At 37.4% G+C, this 18,764-nt stretch overlaps 1 protein-coding gene across 3 annotated transcripts; it reads right to left on the bottom strand.

Moving 5' to 3' along the window:
* Window positions 1–1,421: 1,421 nt before the first annotated feature.
* ak4 (adenylate kinase 4) lies at window positions 1,422–10,976 on the bottom strand. 3 transcript variants are annotated; one of them, XM_061239212.1, is made up of 6 exons: window positions 10,827–10,976; window positions 10,260–10,420; window positions 9,014–9,133; window positions 6,122–6,294; window positions 5,563–5,681; window positions 1,422–3,369 (listed from the first exon to the last, which is right to left on the bottom strand). In XM_061239212.1, the coding sequence occupies exons 2-6, from the start codon at window positions 10,402–10,404 to the stop codon at window positions 3,219–3,221; spliced, it is 708 nt and encodes a 235-aa protein (XP_061095196.1). In that variant the 5' UTR covers window positions 10,405–10,420; window positions 10,827–10,976; the 3' UTR covers window positions 1,422–3,218. The 3 variants fall into 3 exon arrangements, with proteins under 3 accessions (XP_061095196.1, XP_061095195.1, XP_061095197.1); XM_061239211.1 differs by having other exon boundaries at window positions 10,862–10,960; XM_061239213.1 differs by having other exon boundaries at window positions 10,852–10,950.
* Between the last annotated feature and the right edge of the window lie 7,788 nt (window positions 10,977–18,764).

Genomic DNA, 18,764 nt, shown 5'->3' with positions numbered 1-18,764 from the left:
GAACTCAATGGAAGAAATGTTCAGGAGAAATGTTCAGGAGAACCAACCCTTGAAGTATCTCCTGTATATCTAGTAGCAGCACAGTTGTTTGAGGCTGGTTTGATACCTCGGACCCTTCATGACTTAAAGCCAATTAGCCAACAAATGTGTTCCATACTGTATCAGCATAATTTACAGCCGAATCAAGTCCCACCCCCCAATTCCCATAGAGATCCATTCAAATGCATAGAGTTTTAGTATCGCTTGTAGGACAACCTGAGAACAAGATATCCAGTCTCTGGTGATGTTGATAGGTCACAGACATCAGGAAGTCATGCTATGCAATGGATATGCAACGAAATACAAAACATGACTATTTTATTTGACATTATGTTAAATTGTCTCACACATTGAAATGGGGGGCTATGTATAAAAAGTGTCGTAATTACTACAAGGTGCAACCAAAACGTATAAAAACATGGTTTAATAAAATATGAGAATCTGCACTTTGACCTCATATGAATTGGTTGATTACAAACAGTGGAAATATTAATCCAGAAAAAGGCAAGGGGTGACCAAACTTTCAAAAAATTCAAAAAAGTATTATCTTCGTTGTGCATTGCAGCCTTAAAATGTCTCGTTGGTCTGTAAAAACACGTCTTCTAAATGCTCTTCTCAGAATGATGGCTTATTCATTGACAAGAACCTCGCTTGCAAAAGGCTGCTGTGTGTGATTACCCTATGTGGTTTATATAGGCTACGTACATGCTATCCTTGACTTAACCAACACAACTTAACCTTAAACCTGGGGCTGTGCAGGTTTGTGCTTAAGACACTGTTGTCCCAGCAACAAGCCCATCAAAATCGTGAAATCCCATCATGAAACCAAGCAACCAGACTTTATCCCAAAACATCAAAGATCTTATCGGGCTAACTGAGTTAGCAACATATATGAAATGGGGCCCTGATTTGTCGTTGTGTTTCCTGGTATGTCTTTACACTCTGTGACTTGCAACCCATTCAACCCAGAGCATACAGCTCATTTACTGTATGGGATATTCTGGTTAATTTACAAATCAGTAAAGTGGAAAAAGTATGAACTATGGCCTTTGTAGGATTTGCGCTCAAGACCACTCTTTGGCACACTGCTCCACCAGTCCTGACCAGTCCCTGATCAGTGTTAAGCGTGTCACCAAAAGTGCCTACTTGCTTGTCAGTTCGTTATGCATGGCTCTAGACTGAGGGCACTGTGTGTGGCTTGGAACATTGGAAGAACACGGGGGAAAAGTTGCAGTACAGCAATTATACAATTTAACTTAACGTGAGAAATACCACACATACAGTAACTTTAAACACAAATAAATATATGTTCCTATGTATGCACCATGAGAAAATCAGACTATGCTACTTGCAATTATGTCTATCAAACATTCGGAGCCAAATTGAGAAAATAATTTTATTTTTATTTTATTTGGAATGCAGTAGGTTTGCAAAATAACATTGGAAGAAAACATAAAAAATGAATATAGTATTGCACATAAGAGGAGGGCTTTGGAAACAATAAAAAGCCTGTAACAATGTAATATCATTTCTTCCCATCACATACTGCAAATGCTTACACAAAATATGCTTATACAAAAAAAATATTTCAGAAATGTACACAGGAGAGACATTTGTGTCCTACATTTCACCGTATAACTGTCGGTTACAAATAATAGTCAATAAACTGTCAATAAAACTGTACTTAGAAAATAAGTGTCATTGTGTACAGCTGTCATACGCAATACTGAAATCAACAAAGAACCAAAGATGTACTTAAACTGCCAATTTAGTGTGCAAATAAATGCAACAATACATTTTTATACAACATATTTATCAATACATTTCCTAAAACCTAGATTCCGCTTGTTTCGTAGACAACTTTCATTGTATTTTTTAATTTGAATAATATAACATTACTCAAATTTTAGTTATAGAAATAGCCTGATTATTTAATTTACACGTGGAAATTCAATGGAAAACCTACACAAATATTTTTAAAATGTACACACAAAAGAGTATTATTCAATTTCATATGAGCATACTGTCAATATGGTCAGCACAAAACATTGACACGTACAGTGTGGTCCAAAAGTCTGAGAACACCAGTGAAAATGCTTCTATTTTGCATTCTTTTCTAATTTAATACAAACTTTTTATCAGCATAACAATTTTTGTGAAAAGTTGAATCTTTGAAACATTTAAATGAATTTCAAAATTTCTTAGTATTTCATATAACCCCCTTTTGCTTTAATGGTAACATGCACTCGAGCTGGCATGGACTCCACAAATTAGTGCAAAACCTCATGATCCACATCATCCCAGCATTATTTGACAATGTTCCAATGAGCATCTTGTGATGTTACTGAATACTTTGCTTTAGTCAGTCTTCAAGTATCCCCATAAATATTCAATGGGGTTGAGGTCAGGTCATTGTGGATTGTGCATCCTAAAAACCCTCAGATTTTCAATGTGGTCTCAGACTTTTGGACCCCACTGTATTTAAGGCTCTTGTCCAGCCCCGTGTAAGAAGTAATTACATTGGGTTAAAAACCAAATTCCTAGTGTTATATTAGCAAACATGAAAATGTTTTTGCTGTTCCTGAGAATTCCATATTTAGCATTTCTTTTGACAATGACAACATGTTTGTTCAGTGCAATAGCACACATAAATGCCTCTCCCTCTCCCAATTGCTTGGTATCTTCCTTGTCTAGAATATAATCTTTGGTCAGCGTTGTCAGCATTTTCAAATAAAGCACGATAGAACAGTTTGAAAGCCCAGAAAAATCTATTTTCCGCAATCAAGCGTGCACACACATTATAGTTCCAACTTTTGAGCAAAATGGTCCCACTGCCAATTTTATAGTAGGCTATATATTGTATCAGACAATGGTGTGCATTTTGAAATGTCCCCTCTAAAATTCATAATAAAATCTAAATATAAGTTTGTACAAGGAATTCCACTCTGAAAAGGTGGCAGGCATGCATTTGTTGTTGTAAGGATTTCAGATACTACCATGCTTGACTGGATTGTACCCAAATGCATGGTTCCTAATTAACTGAATATAACTACAATCTATAAAGTGTATGCATCTGGATTTTGGATACATATCAAGCTGTCAGAAGACACTGGCTTTGAACTGAGCTGATAGTCTTCCACATGCTACCACGAATCAAGCCTCCTTCATGCAAAACGTCCTTACAGAATGCCTTCAGTGTTGATGGGTGTGCAATGGCTTGTCTGTGCACTGGCCTGGACCGCAGGGAGCTTAGTACTGAGCAGGGAGCTGATGTAGGGCCAGATCTTATCTGTATCTGTCCCTGAGAAAGAGTATAAGATGTCTTTCTTCCTGTTGACAAAGATAATAGTGACTGATATTAGGCTTCATCGCAAGTGAGCCACATACACTGACTCCCATACTAAACAAAATGTTAATATTGAAGAAACAAGGACTGTAGATGGGCTGTTAAGCCATCAAAAGAGCTGAACTCATACTGAGAGTTTCCCCAGCCATAAAACCCACTAGCCTTCTCCCCTCAAACAGGTAAAGTTAAGATGGATCTTAATGCCAGCTTACTGTTTATTTATTATTCCTGACAGTGAGTTTTGAAGCATTTTATTGGATCTGAACAGATGTTTCACAATTCATTCTGCTGCTGCCATCAGCAGTCACATCATCAATAAAGACAAATTAGCTAGTTCCAGTCACATCCGTACACGCCCAAGTCACAACACTACTTCCACCATATATTTCCTACAGTTTGGTAAAGGATAATGCAGTTAATACAGTTACAATACAATACATACACAGATCACCAGATGTAAATGAGCTCAAATTAAGGCAAATAAAAACGTTTTGCTTTTATTTACATTTTATTCCAAATCCAATGTGTTGAAGTACAGAGTATGAAATACTTACAGTCCACTGCATATTCAATATCGGTTTAATATAAATTGAAGTTAGCTATTTTTTCCTTTTTGATGTAGTTATTATTTAAATAATAATAACATCGGAGGATGCAAATATTATATCCAAAGGAATAAAAGGTAATCTCAGCTCTCATCTCTCATTTTTATTTTTATTTCAATGAGTACGAAATGCACTCTGTACAATACAATCTTCTGTACTTGCACTCTAAACAATACAAATTGACACATACATACACGGTCAATTTTGCAGTATCATCTACCTAGAAAGGCATTTGTACAGAGTGTGAACTACGAGCAATAATTGTAAACTAATGACCTTCACTCTTCAAATAACCCTTTTTTCAAATAACAAAGCATGACAACTTTTATAAATGCCAGACTGGAAAGGACTATATGAATATTTTCTCAGTAAATGACCGCAGGCTGAAACTACTAAAAGTATTCCTAAAATGCCAAAACAAACATGCAGTTTCATAAATGGATGAAAACTCTTGTTTTCTGCCCCCTACTGCTTAAGTGCCATATCACACATACAGAGGATCAGTCCCCTTCAGTTTCTGCACACTTTATTGTGTTGTGGATTTAATTTTAACGGGTTAAAATGGCCATTGTTGCTCATCAATCTACACTCAATAACCTAAAATGACAGAGTGAAAAAATGTTTTTTTGCACATTAATGAAGTGTGTACATGATTTGAAGCTCACATCCCAGAGAGTGAAAGTTCTGCAAAAAATGATTTATTAATTAATAACCTTTTTATTAATTCCTTAATGTGAGCTGAAGATCACCCAAAGAAGTATGATATAAGATCATCATTAGACTAAATGGTTTTCTAGCACAACTGGCAAAGAATCACCCATACTTTAACACACAGAAGCACACATGAGACACACACACAGACACACACACAAACAGACCCTGGCCCCACCAGAATGAACTAAGGGCAAAAACCTTCCTACACAACACTTGTTAATATACGAGATCAAAGCAGTGAGAAAAAAGGTGTTCCTGACATGTGTCATGCCTTTGGCTAATCCTGTCTTTTTATGTATATTAGGTAGAGCCTCCATGTTTGTGCTGTAAGCTTAAACTGAAAATTAAACTACGAAGACAAGTTGGCACAAGTTGGCACTCAGTGACAGACTACAGTATGTAAAAAAAACAGCAGCAATAGTGGCACAAGGCAACCAAATGTAATAAAAACACTATGCTGCGTTGAGACAGCGTTTGCAGATCTACTCTTCGTCCTAACTGTGTTAAGTATTAGTTTCATATCTATACACAAGACTGAATGCACTTTGCGTTAAGAAATTAAACCAGCATTATTTACATTTTTCTTCCTGAACTTTGTGTTTGTCTTGGCCATGAAAACATTTACAAATATTCACTGGAACTAATGACATATTATGATTTTTGGTGAGTTCTTTAAACAATCGCAATTTTTTCCCAGCTGATTTTAAAACATTCCCGCAATTGTATTGAAAAATAACTTGAAAAAGGTTGCAAATTGCCTCACATTTGTTAATTTTGATCATTTGATAATTTTGGGCCCAATAATCACAAAAACACTCTGCAAGATCCTGGTGGGACTGGATGTTGCTATACACTTACTTGTAAAAGTCCATAACAGGTTTGGCGATGTCTTTGTAGCGTCGCAGCTTACTAAGCACTGCCTCTGGCTTGTCATCATCATTTTGGATCAGGGGCTCTCCACTGATGTCATCCACACCCTGAGAAGATATGGGACAAATTCAGCAAACATTGCCCCCAGATCATTCCAAATGAACAAGCAAGTAATGTACTTTGAGGGAGTTAGTCGTATAGAAAGAAAATACCCATTAAGAATATTCAGTGTCGTTATCTGCGAGTAACACTGTGGATAGCACTTTTGGTATTTGTTTATGAACTATGAAGCACTTGCCTTTATATAAATTACAGCTGTACTCGCTTGACTTTGCAGCAGCTATCTCTGAAATAGAGTTTTGTTTCAGTCTGAAGTCCAGAGCACACGTGACAAGACTGCCTGATCGATCAGAGTAGTCACTAATCCCAACTAACACCAGAACTGCCTTCTAACACAAATTCTGGCGAATTGCACATCACCCTACAGAGAAGCCCTAACATAACGTTTCTGGTGCTTGTGTTTGAAGAAGGGAAGAAAGAGCCTCACCTTGACACGAGGAGGATTGAACTCCACGTTGTACACTCTCCCGCTGGCTGGATGAACCCACCTTTCACTCAGTCTCTCCTTCAGTGTCTCAAAGGGAATATTCAAGATGATTGCCATGTCCAACTGACAAACACTGTCCAGGGCAGTGGCTTGAGCTAGTGTTCGCGGAAAACCTGAAGGGAACAATAACGACAGCAGGGGCGGAAAGAGACATGTGCCATTTAAAACACCTTTAAACCTGTTACAATAGACAATTCACATATAATGCTTACTGACTAATTAAATATCAATATCATCATCAGGGAATGAGAAATACAAATGTTAACAATACAACGTACCCTAAAACGCTATTTCTGAATCCCGATCCTCGGGACCCACTGTGTATGCTGGTTTTTGTTCCAACAATAATAACAGGCTGTGTACCGCAATGAGCTGCTAATAGTTGTTACAGTAATTCAACACTTTTACAATATTGAAGGACAATATAACCTCTTAGAGCCATGTTGTGCCAGAAATTGGTATGTCAGCCCTCAAAAATATTCACATCCCTGTCATTTCTGTGCTGAATGTACTATATGGCAACTGAAAGGGGTTCCATTTTTTATTGATTCCGTTACAAGCTGATAGGTGAAATCAGCATGGCTATCTGGTACTGTAAAATGAATGGAATTTAATGACAGCAAACGGCAACAAGCGAAACCTTTGATGTGTTAAAATACATTTAACACACAAGGACTTAAACATGTTTTCAGCAGTCTTATTTCATCAGAAAATTGGCAGTGATAGCTACGGCCCTGAAATGATTTCATATTGTAACAGGTCCCTGACTTGAACTGGACTGTATAGTAACAGTCCAATCCATGCTTGTGGGAGAGGTTGCCTAGGGAGTGGTTGCCTCAACAATTTAGGTTGCTTAGCTATAATAAATTCTACAATCACTGTATAAGGCATGCCTCATTACCATTTTTTAGGAAGTTAGAGCCAGCTGAAACAATTTGGCAAAATCATTTTGAGGAAGAAGAAATCCGCACATGCAAAACTACATCAGAGAAAGCAACGTCTAGGTTAAATTTAGTAATAAGTAAAATATATTTCCATGACAGAACATAACCACATATTTTGATGAATTTTGAAATAATTTTGTAACTGATATGAATACTTATTAATCGAAAGCCAGCTTTTCTTGCCTGTATGGTCCTGACATGATGATTTTACAACTCAAACAGACAATCCATCCAAAATCAGTCTTTCAAAGTATGAAGTATGTCTCTTGCTTGAACAATAGCCTATATAAACAGTTAACTGGTTATGTTCAGCATAGGTGCAATTTGATTAGAGGCAATATCAATAGACCAAGGCCTACTAATTAGTCAGAATGAATGAAATTAAATGTCCTGTATCTAACTTTTTAATGAAGATAAAAAAATAACAAATAATCCCCAAAGCATAAAAATGCTGAGAAGTTGGCCTAATGCTTTTCTTCAAAACAAAAAAATATATATATGTTTTGACTATGAATTTTTAATTTCAAATATGTATATGGTCTGTAAGCCATGTTGTGTTTATGTCAGATATCCTACTAGAGTTACAGCCTCCAACAATCCTCCTGACCTCATCTTTTCTTTGTGGGGAAAAATGTGCAGCCAGCTGCCAGGTATTTCTGGCAAAGAAATGGCTGACTTGGTAAGCGCTCAGCTCCACCAGAGTCAGCTAAGCCCACTCAGCACTAGCAGAACCCAAGAAACCCTGCTGTCCATCTCAAAAGCTTAGTGATAAAAGTCATGGCAAAACAAGAGTGAACATCAGCCTGCTTTTTGGTCGGTACAGAGAGCTGAGGGAGGTCAAAGGACTGAAAACTGATGCAGTGCTGGGTACCCTTCCTTCTTCACAGGCAACAAAGGCTAGCTAGCTAAGTAACATGAGTACATTTAAATGAAAATGAGCCTGAAATTTAGTATGAGTAGTATGATAGTATGTGGCTTCGAACATAGTGTGAACACTGAACATTTTGCTTGCACGAGTATCCCACTGTGCTCAAAACCACAGCTGCAAAAGAGTTGAACAACTTTAGCACAAGTATTACCTTTAACTATGCTTTCCAAAATATAGTTAAAATCAATGGGTATATTTAAATTTCAAATCTTTTTTCTGTTTTCCTTACACAAAGTCACATCCACTAGGTGTCGTCGTCAACATGCACTGTGGTGGCGTTCTATGACAACATGGTATGTCCAAAAATTCATCTTACCTTTTACTCACCACTTTATGTAATGCTTAAAAAATTTAATGCTTTATGCCAAATGATAGCATAGAAGCAGCCAATGTGCTTTGGTTTGGGATTGCAGATCTCCCTTGTAGACACTAGATGGGGTTTCAAAATACGTCTTGCACTTTGAACAGGTTTACAAAGTAAAGAAATCATTGTTGAAATCATTGCTGCACAGGGATTAACCAGTTTTGTACAATCTTATTTTCTTGACAATATTGTTTCATATGCAACTCAGAAAATATTCAAAAGTTTGATCAAAATATAGTTATTATGAGAGTTCCAGATCATATAACATACAACATAAAAAGTAAACTGTCCTCTGAATCTTGAAAATATTCATATGAAACAATGAACTATGGATATATCTGAAGAAGCTTAAGGACAAGTTAAACGGCACCATATTTCTGTATTAGTGAATACAGAATCTCATTAAAATAAAAGATGGTTTGGGACTTAATGCTGTGTCTAATGTCAGAACTCAAGGAAACTTCCAATGAACAATTGTGGAATTTAAAACAAATCTGTGTGCATCACTATTTAAAATAAGAAAGTTCTGGGACACTGTTTCTGTCAGACTATATTATGCAAAGCTGTGCATAGAGAATTACTTGTCAAGCTCTTACCATCCAGAAGCCAGCTGTGTCCGCTCATCAGCTCCAGCCGCGGAAGCAGGACATGTGTCATGACATGATCAGGGACCAAAAGACCCTTCTCAATGTATGCCTTCGCCATAACACCAGCCTCTATACGCAGAGGGAGATATACATATCATATGTATATGTGTGTGTATATACAGGGAGCTACTGAACAGTACAGTAGTCTACAGTATCCTTGGTCACCAGCTGAGAGCCGTAAGGAATTTCCCGGCTTTCTCCAAATGGGTCAGCATTAACTAATCTCTCACTATTGTATATACCTACAGCTCAACAGCGTGCTAATAGAATACTAATAAACCCTAACCTTTTTCTTTTTTTCCCTCAACAATAAGCGCCAAGCAATACTATAGCGATACGCTAAAGCCAGTGACGATTCCCTGAAACCTAAGGAAGGCAGCCCAGATTTAATTGTAAACATGGCCATGTGTTTTTGCTTACTACTGCAGCAAAAATAACTTTTTAAAAAGAACGGCTAGAACCTCACGAAAATACAAAGCCTTGGCCAAGCATAAATTAGGCACAGCACATTCAATTATTATATTCATTACATTAAAGACATGCCTTTACTTTATTTACCTGCTGTAAGCCTGAAGATAATTTTTTTTTTTTTTAACGTTGAAGTATACAACTTAATACTGTACATTGCCGATTAAATTCTGCACCCTAATATTGCATAATGCAGTGACTCACCAACACCACCTCACCAAGATCCCCTGTATAATACGCAGCGAACAGGAAGCTTGATCGCTGCCTCATCTGAACCGGATAGTCCAGTAATTGCTAATGTTTTGGTAGCCTGTTTTTTTGCTATGGTGAGCTACACTTAAGATTTCGCATAGGAGTTTCTGTTCGGGTAGCTAGATGACATCGAAAGAGGCTGCAGGTCCATTACATCTTAAATGTTCAGTCCAGTTAATGTAACATTAATTTGCATTTTACAGCTTCGTAACTCAAATGCAAAGCTAACGGTATTGTGCTATTTCCAGGTAGGCTAATTGCAAACTAAAGTAGCTACGTAGTAGAGTGTATGTAGCTTGCTGGCTTGCAATATAGTTTATAACAAGCACATCAAAAGGAAACAATCGTTATATTGTGACGTTAGCTCTACATTAAAGCAGCGTGCAGACATTGATTAGGCTATATGAACGGACGAAAAACTACTGTCTGATTGTGGAAGTAGTTTTATAAGTAGTCGATGGAAAGCAGTACCTACCGGTGTTTGCAGCAATGCTATCCCGTAGGAAGTCGCCACTGGACAGATGTTTCAGGCCAAAACTTTGCGCAATTCTGTCCGAGATTGTTCCTTTTCCTGAGCCTGGGGGACCCATAATGACGGCTCGGAATAATCGGCTTGCCATTTCTTTTTGAATCAACCTGATAAAATTATTATAGCATTTTCGAAAACAGACAGAAACAATTTGTATTTTAGGCTACCTGGATAAAACTTTGACATAAAGTGTTGCACTAACTTGCAACAGGATTCATTTAACTTGGCAAGCGATGCATTTAAAGCTACACAGCACGTAGCTAGTTTGCCCGCATGCTAGAATTTTACTCTCTTAGTATGAAAAAGACGAAAGAAAAACAAACAAAAAAACTAAACAAAGCGAAGACATATTAGCTAGAAAATGTTAGCTAGAGATAGATATGTCCGACACATTGAACATTCTACTACCTGACATATTTGTTGCAGAACAACAAAACAACAATTAACTTTAACATCATATACGTTACAGTTGAGCTAGCTAGGGATCATGAGTATTTTTTTCATCTTACTAACCTGCAAGTGGAGAACAATATCAAACCTTAGCTCACCTCCCTTCTGTTTTGTTCGACAAAATGGTGTAATTTGACATAGGCTGCAGACCAAGTTAGCAAAAGATTATTCTCCGCCCACGGAATTACGGTCTCACTGTATCTTTAAGAAAGTATTTTGTTTGCAAAATGAATGGGGGACCCAACGCCCTATCTACACCCCCTTTTACACATCATCAGCCAAGAATGTGGTGCGCATGCATGTATTCTGAAATAACGCTCAGAATTGTGGTAGATGGCGTTTTATTGCTCTCATATCCCGTTTTAAAATGTTCTTAATACAATTACGTCCAATAATGCTTCCATATTATTCTTAACTTGAAAGCATGAGATCTGACGTAACGTTAAATACAAAGCAGAGATGGACAAACAGTCTCGGGTATTGACATTGGACTCGTCACCAGAGTTACGATTTCCACTTCCAAGATTTGACTTCCCCCACGCCGTAATTTACTTTCGACGCGTGATTTGCAGAGATCTGTTGCTGTCCTATTGCCTTCCACTGTTCTGAGAGCAGTTTTAAGTACACGATAAAGAAAATATTAACGGTCCAAATTCATGTTAATTAAAATTGCCTGTCGAATCTATATGGATTCACAAGATTAGGCAACCAAACATTATTATTGCAATATACTGCATTACTTGTTTAGGATAGCCTGCTAGTTTATGAAACATAAAGTTCATGAAACATAATCTCCCTGGTTATGGGTATGCACTTTGTTGTACGTCGCTCTGGATAAGTCTGCCAAATGCCAATAATGTAATGTAATGTAATGTAATGTAATCTAGCCTACTTCCAAAATGTGAAGGGCAAATGAGTTTGTTCATGATTTATATACCACAATGCTACTCTATTAAGCATGTCTGTTCAAAGCTAATGGTTTTGTTGTTGCTTTCTAAAATATGAACTGTATGCACGCCCTTGCCCTGAAGATTTGCCCATGAGAAAACAAAAAGCTTAACATTCAAAAAGTATAATTAGAACCGTTAAGGTATATTCATTTCACAATAGACAAACGTGCACATGCATTACGATTTCCCATTTTTATTTTATAATCATTGGTCTTGCTGTTTCCCCCTTAAGACATTTGCTCTTTGCTACCCTACAGCTTTATTTAGTTAAAACATTTTACTGCGTCATATTTTGGGAGTTAGTTGTAGGCCTGCAGAAAAATCCAGCATACGCACATCCTCAAAAAACATTCCATCAAAGGAATGACCAAACGTTAGCCTATACAAGAGTAGCGTCAATCCATATTTAATAATAATTATAATAATAAAAAGAAAAAACGCAACGACAATAATAATCAGAATAATAGTAATAGAAATAATAATAATAACACATTGAAACAATATTTAGGCTACTTCTTGACCATGATGGTGAGAACTATATTTTAAATAAATAGATTTAGGCTAGCTGCATGGCTTCAACGGTCTATGGCTTCAACAGGATAGACGACACAACATTCATTGCTATAGGTTACTCGTGTTATTCATCTCTTCAACATTTGAGGTCTGTTCTGTCCAATACAAGCTCCTTTGCACTTGTTGGCAGCAATGACCGCGCAACTGTCAAAAGAACAGCGTATCCTCTCCAAGCTGTGGATCTTCCAGCGGACCACCACTCATACCACAAGCTGTTTTGCGGCTCGAATGTAGTAGGAGATGGGACTATGTCGGTGTCGGATTGTTACAGAGGGCATGGTGCAAACGTTTAACTATATGCGTTCTGAAATTTAATTTTAAAGAAAGACCTTGACGAATAAATGTAGGTATGACATTTTTTTACACATAGCTACTGTACCCGGAAGCTTGCTTTTTATTTTGTCACATGGCTAAGGGATTTCAATAACAACAAAAAATGGCGACAATCACGTTGTTCAATGTGGTCTTGCTGCGTCATTAAAAATATCAACGTAAACAGGGAGAAGAAAAAGGAAAAAATGCGGGTAAGCTATGCTTATACGTGTCAGATATATGTGCTTGTATAAGCTAATAAAGAAAGCTCGTTTAGAGAATCTTGCTGTGGGACTAGACATGTTTGTTTTAGCATTGAAAGGGGTGTGTATGGTGCTGGGCGTTAGCTTTTGGCTTCTTGAAAACTAGACTTGCAAATGCATTGCTATGGACCGCAAACTGTTTCGAGATTTAATAGGCTATCGTACAAAACTGACCATATTCTATAGCAGGTTAAACGCATTTACAAATATCGGTTATTGTATGTTATTACAGTCTGTTATTTTATTGAGATTGTAAGTCGTTTGTTTACAGTGTTAAGTGTCTCTCAACTACATTATTAGCTGCCTAACATTACTTCCAAACATAAGGTAAACATAAATAACGCATTATTTATGTAGTTGCCTATCTGTCGCGTTATATGTGATTTGGTAGCAAATGTATAATACGTCTTGGGCATGGGAATTCTTTAAAATAAATCTTTAGCCTATAATTATTTGTACATTTAGCCTGCCTCAAATATAAATGTGGTTTAATGCAAGTAAGTGCTGCATTTTGTGTCATTCTATTCGCGTACGAACGTTGCGCAGATGTTATTTTTATTCATTTTGGCATCAGTCCCCACAGATAGCAAACAGAACTAATCGAGTTGTTTACATGAAGCAGTCAGAACGGAGGGCGGGGAGGTGATGGGAGGAGCTTACTTTAGCAGGCTACGCGACTGGACTGCTGTACAAGGCCGAGCTTCGAGGGTGGAGTCACGAGAATCACAAGAAGTCTGACGTATGTGTTTGGTGGATTCGAAATAACGTATCCTTTACATTTTCATATAAAAAATAACGTGTTCATATGTGATAACGAGAAAAATGGATCGCAGTTCTAATGGTTGTCCTGGTTCAGGTTTTATTCCTATTTTGTGTCTTTTGGCTTCAGCCTATTCTTGAGGTTATGTGGAGTGTACATAACTGAATGCCACTTTTGCAACTTTGAAGTGGGAAAATGTTACATATGAATTACGTAGCTACACTGTATAGTGGTCGTGGGGCATGATGTATGCCAAACAAATTATGTAGGACTATATTAATGCGATTACAATCTTGTATTTTAGTAGAGAAGAAATGATAATTAGAAAATAAAAAAGAAATAATAATAATAATAATAATAATAATAATAATAGTACATGTTGCCACAAGTTTAAGCTCGTAAAAATCCTAAAGGATCTCAAAATATAAGACATGAATGTAAAAAGTAATATGGCATGTTGTTATGCAATGATTCATATTCCACAGAAATTAGATGAATATTTCCTGTTTAACAATAGTTCATACTTTTAAGCAGTATTTTTGTATGAAACTTCACACATAGATTTAGTGCCTAACAATTATTGTAAATAAAATCAAACCAAGTAAAATTGTGAATAACATTTCACTTAATGTAGTTCATTTCAGTCTAAAGGAACTATATTGGGCCATTCCATTTCTGGTTTCACCAGAGTATAAAAATGAGGGAACACGCCTGCAAAATCTCTGTCATCCATCAGCGTGGGAAAAGCCAAAGAACTGTCAATTCAAAAGAGACAGATATCAATGATCTTGAAGCATTCTGCATGGAGAAATGGTAAAAAATAATACATGTGTTCTCTCTTATCACAAATTACATAAAAAGACTCACTGCTGTCATATTTGCCAGGGGTGGTTGCAAGTATTAAACCAGGGATGGAAATAATTGTTAACTTGTTTCCTGGGGAAATAAAAATTTTCCATTGAATAATTAATAAAGCGCACACGTGGTCTGTATAAAAATTACAACATTGTTGTTCCACACATGTTTTTTGCTATACCTATACAAAATACATTCCCAGACATTTACCGTAAGCCAGACCACCATTTGCTCTGCACAATCATTTGCTCTCTCTCAGTCATGACAAGCCAGTCTAATGACGTTGTCTTGTTGACATTGACGTTGTCATAAATTATGACTTATTTATCACAGAAATGTTAAGTCAATCCAATTTTCAGTCAATTAAAAGGCTTACAAACTTTGTCACAGACTCCCAAGAGATGCATAATCAGCTTATGGGTTTCCCATCCAAAATAAAACATTTAAATGGTACAAAATTGGTACTTAAATCTGGCGTTTGCTAACTTCCATGTGTTAGTTTAACAAAAGTAACACCAACTAATGCCAGGTTGCTTACAGTATTATTGTCTAGAATCATGTTTCTCATAGGTCTGATGATCTGTCATGAAGATGGATGGTACAAGAAGCTGGTGTTGAGTTGCCAAATTGCAGAGGAGTTGAAGCACTTCTTGATTTGACAGGCTGCCCTGGTTCAGTTATCACAGTGCTGATGCTGTCCATCTTAAAGGTACAGTACTGTGATAACTGAAGGATGGCAGCCATCTTGACAGCACAGGTACTTGTGTACTAGACCTCTCTGGTAAAAGGACAAAATATGGGAAAGCTTATTTAAACTCCTAGAGTGCTTGGTGTGTGTTGAATGTACAGGCAAATCTGTAATAGCATAAAACAAATCTGCTGTAACTCAAATACATACATCTTAGTGATACTTTTATGTTTTGTCACTTGTCCCTTATTTCAAATGCTTTGTATTGTGGCACAAAAATAATGCATGCTCAAATGTGTAATTGAAATGTATTTATTATATTAACTGTACCATCCTCCCATTGTAAAATAGATGACTATTAAAATCTGCTACACTGCAAAATATCCTCCTTGTGTTCTGTTATCATTTGACAATTAAACATCCTTAAAAAAAACTGTGGTGAAGGCAGCTCTACCTATGAATGAAATTATTCATTAATTCATTCATTATCCTAACCCGCTTATCCTGAACTGGGTTGCAGGGGGGCTGGAGCCTACCCCAGCATACATTGGGCGAAAGGCAGGAATACACCCTGGACAGGTCGCCAGTCCATCGCAGGGCACATACACCATTCACTCACACCTACAGGCAATTTAGACTCTCCAATCAGCCTAACATGCATGTGGGAGGAAACCGAAGTACCCGGAGGAAACCCACGCAGACACGGGGAGAACATGCAAACTCCACACAGAGAGGCCCCGGCCGACCGGGATTCGAACCCAGGACCTCCTTGCTGTGAGGCGGCAGTGCTACCCACTGCACCATCCATGCCGCCTCTGAATAAAATTATCATAAAGAAAATACAGTTTAAAAAGAATAATTACATATGGCATTTAAATGTTGAATAAAGGATGAAACACAGTTCTATGTAATCTCTACTATACTCACATTTATTGGACAATAGAATATAGCTAAGAATTCCTGTTTGTTTCCCTCTAGACTCCATCAGAGGTAAAAGGAACTTTGTTAAAACAAAGTAATGGAGTCTATTTTAATTGTGATTCACTGCAAAATCCTAAGACAGGCATTTCATTTAAATTGCCCCAAAACAGTAGTTTGCACAAGCATTTAAGTGTCTGTTATCCATTTGGTCCAATCTTATGTCAGTTACAAAGGGAATTGTCTTGTGTAACTTGGCAAGGTCTAGAGCATTCCATTTCCTGGCACTGTTTTGAATAGTAATGTTCTTCTGATCTCAGAGCTAGCAATTCATTTAAAAATGTTTTGGAAGCAAAACAACATAGGTATGGTATACAGTATAAACTAATGTTTTTCTAGCATTCAGTGTAACACAAATAAAAGACTGAGTGGAAAAAATAGCATACTATTTTGCAGAAAAGTATTTATTCAAAGTCAAATCAGTCCTGCTTCCCTTTTATTATGTCCAGTTAGATCACTTTTGACTGAAGCCCCATATTCATTCAAACACACAGGAACTCTTCATTTGGTAAAGGAGATTGCAATGGCATCTGTGGTTTCTTTTGGAATTGACTTGGTCTACATTGAAATCACTTGCTGTAGTTAAACCACACTGTCATTGTGCCAACTTAGCCAGTAATTAAACGATATTCACAATTATTCTCATACTCAATTTTCATTCTCAAATTTTATAATCATGCTAGAAATGGCAAATGTTGTTAATGTTTGCTATTAGTCCAAGAAAATAAGCATATTTAGGTTGCATCTTAATATCAAGCACCAGAGGGAGCTATTTATCTTCAAATTGTACATCAACGATAAATGCAGATTTTATTATTTTACAATGCCGTATCATGAAGTGCAAGGTGGAGCTATACAGTGGTGTGAAAAAGTGTTTGCCCCCTTCCTGATTTCTTATTTTTTTGCATGTCTGTCACACTTAAATGCAGATCAAACTAATTTAAATATTAGTCAAAGACAACACACGTAAACACAAAATGCAGTTTTTAAATGAAGGTTTTTATTATTAAGGGAGAAAAAAAATCCAAACCTACATGGCCCTGTGTGAAAAAGTGATTGCCCCCTAAACCTAATAACTGGTTGGGCCACCCTTAGCAGTGACAACTGCAATCAAGTGTTTGCGATAACTTGCAATGAGTCTCTTACAGCGCTGTGGAGGAATTTTGGCCCACTCATCTTTGCAGAATTGTTGTAATACAGCCACATTGGAGGGTTTTCGAGCATGAACCGCCTTTTTAAGGTCATGCCACAGCATCTCAATAGGATTCAGGTCAGGACTTTGACTAGGCCACTCCAAAGTCTTCATTTTGTTTTTCTTCAGCCATTCAGAGGTGGACTTGCTGGTGTGTTTTGGATCATTGTCCTGCTGCAGAACCCAATTTCGTTTCAGCTTGAGGTCACGAACAAATGGCCGGACATTCTCCTTCAGGATTGTTTGGTAGACAGCAGAATTCATGGTTCCATTTATCACAGCAAGTCTTCCAGGTCCTGAAGCAGCAAAACAGCCCCAGACCATCACACTACCACCACCATATTTTACTGTTGGTATGATGTTCTTTTTCTGCCAGATGTAATGGGACACACACCTTCCAAAAAGTTCAACTTTTGTCTCGTCAGACCACAGAGTATATTCCCAAAAGTCTTGGGGATCATCAAGATGTTTTCTGGCAAAATTGAGACGAGCCTTAATGTTCTTTTTGCTCAGCAGTGGTTTTCGTCTTGGAACTCTGCCATGCAGGCCATTTTTGCCCAGTCTCTTTCTTATGGTGGAGTCATGAACACTGACCTTAACTGAGGCAAGTGAGGCCTGCAGTTCTTTGGATGTTGTTGTGGGGTCTTTTCTGACCTCTTGGATGAGTCGTCGCTGCACTCTTGGGGTAATTTTGGTTGGCCGGCCACTCCTGGGAAGGTTCACCACTGTTCCATGTTTTCGCCATTTGTGGATAATGGCTCTCACTGTGGTTCGCTGGAGTCCCAAAGCTTTAGAAATGGCTTTATAACCTTTTCCAGACTGATAGATCTCAATTACTTTCTTTCTCATTTGTTCCTGAATTTCTTTAGATCTCGGCATGATATCTAGCTTTTGAGGATCATTTGGTCTACTTCACTTTGTCAGGCAGGTCCAATTTAAGTGATTTCTTGATTGAGAATGGTATGGCAGTAATCAGGCCTGGGTGTGGCTAGAGAAATTGAACTCAGGTTTGATAAACCACAGTTAAGTTATGTTTTAACAGGGGGGGCAATCACTTTTTCACACAGGGCATGTAGGTTTAGTTTTCTTTTCTCCCTTAATAATAAAAACCTTCATTTAAAAACTGCATTTTGTGTTTACTTGTGTTGTCTTTGACTAATATTTAAATTTGTTTGATGATCTGAAACATTTAAGTGTGACAAACATGCAAAGAAATAAGAAATCAGAAAGGGGGCAAACACTTTTTCACACCACTGTATGTTGTGCACTGATAGTTTGCAGGAGACTAATTTTGCTATAAGGCAAGAATTGAAAAGCTTCTTTTTTTTCAAGTTGTATTAAGAAATTTCAGGCCACGGTTCCTGGCAGTGTAAGTGAATCATCAGTTGCAGGTAAAGGGAAGTCCCTCCATGAAGACAAAATGATTGCGC

This window comes from Conger conger, chromosome 4 (genome assembly GCF_963514075.1).
Source record: "Conger conger chromosome 4, fConCon1.1, whole genome shotgun sequence".
Classification (NCBI taxonomy): Eukaryota; Metazoa; Chordata; class Actinopteri; order Anguilliformes; family Congridae; genus Conger; species Conger conger.
Note: the sequence above shows the minus strand (reverse complement) of the source record. Positions and strands in the feature narration are given on the sequence as shown.

What these genes read in the sequence shown, in the direction of transcription:
- ak4 (XM_061239211.1), bottom strand. Translation starts at nt 10,902, where the DNA reads ATGTCAAATTACACCATTTTGTCGAACAAAACAGAAGGGAG. An exon ending in TCGAACAAAACAGAAGGGAG is followed by an intron (nt 10,421 to 10,861) that starts GTGAGCTAAGGT and finishes TAATTTTATCAG; the next exon opens with GTTGATTCAAAAAGAAATGG. An exon ending in CCTGTTATGGACTTTTACAA is followed by an intron (nt 3,370 to 5,562) that starts GTAAGTGTATAG and finishes CTTTGTCAACAG; the next exon opens with GAAGAAAGACATCTTATACT.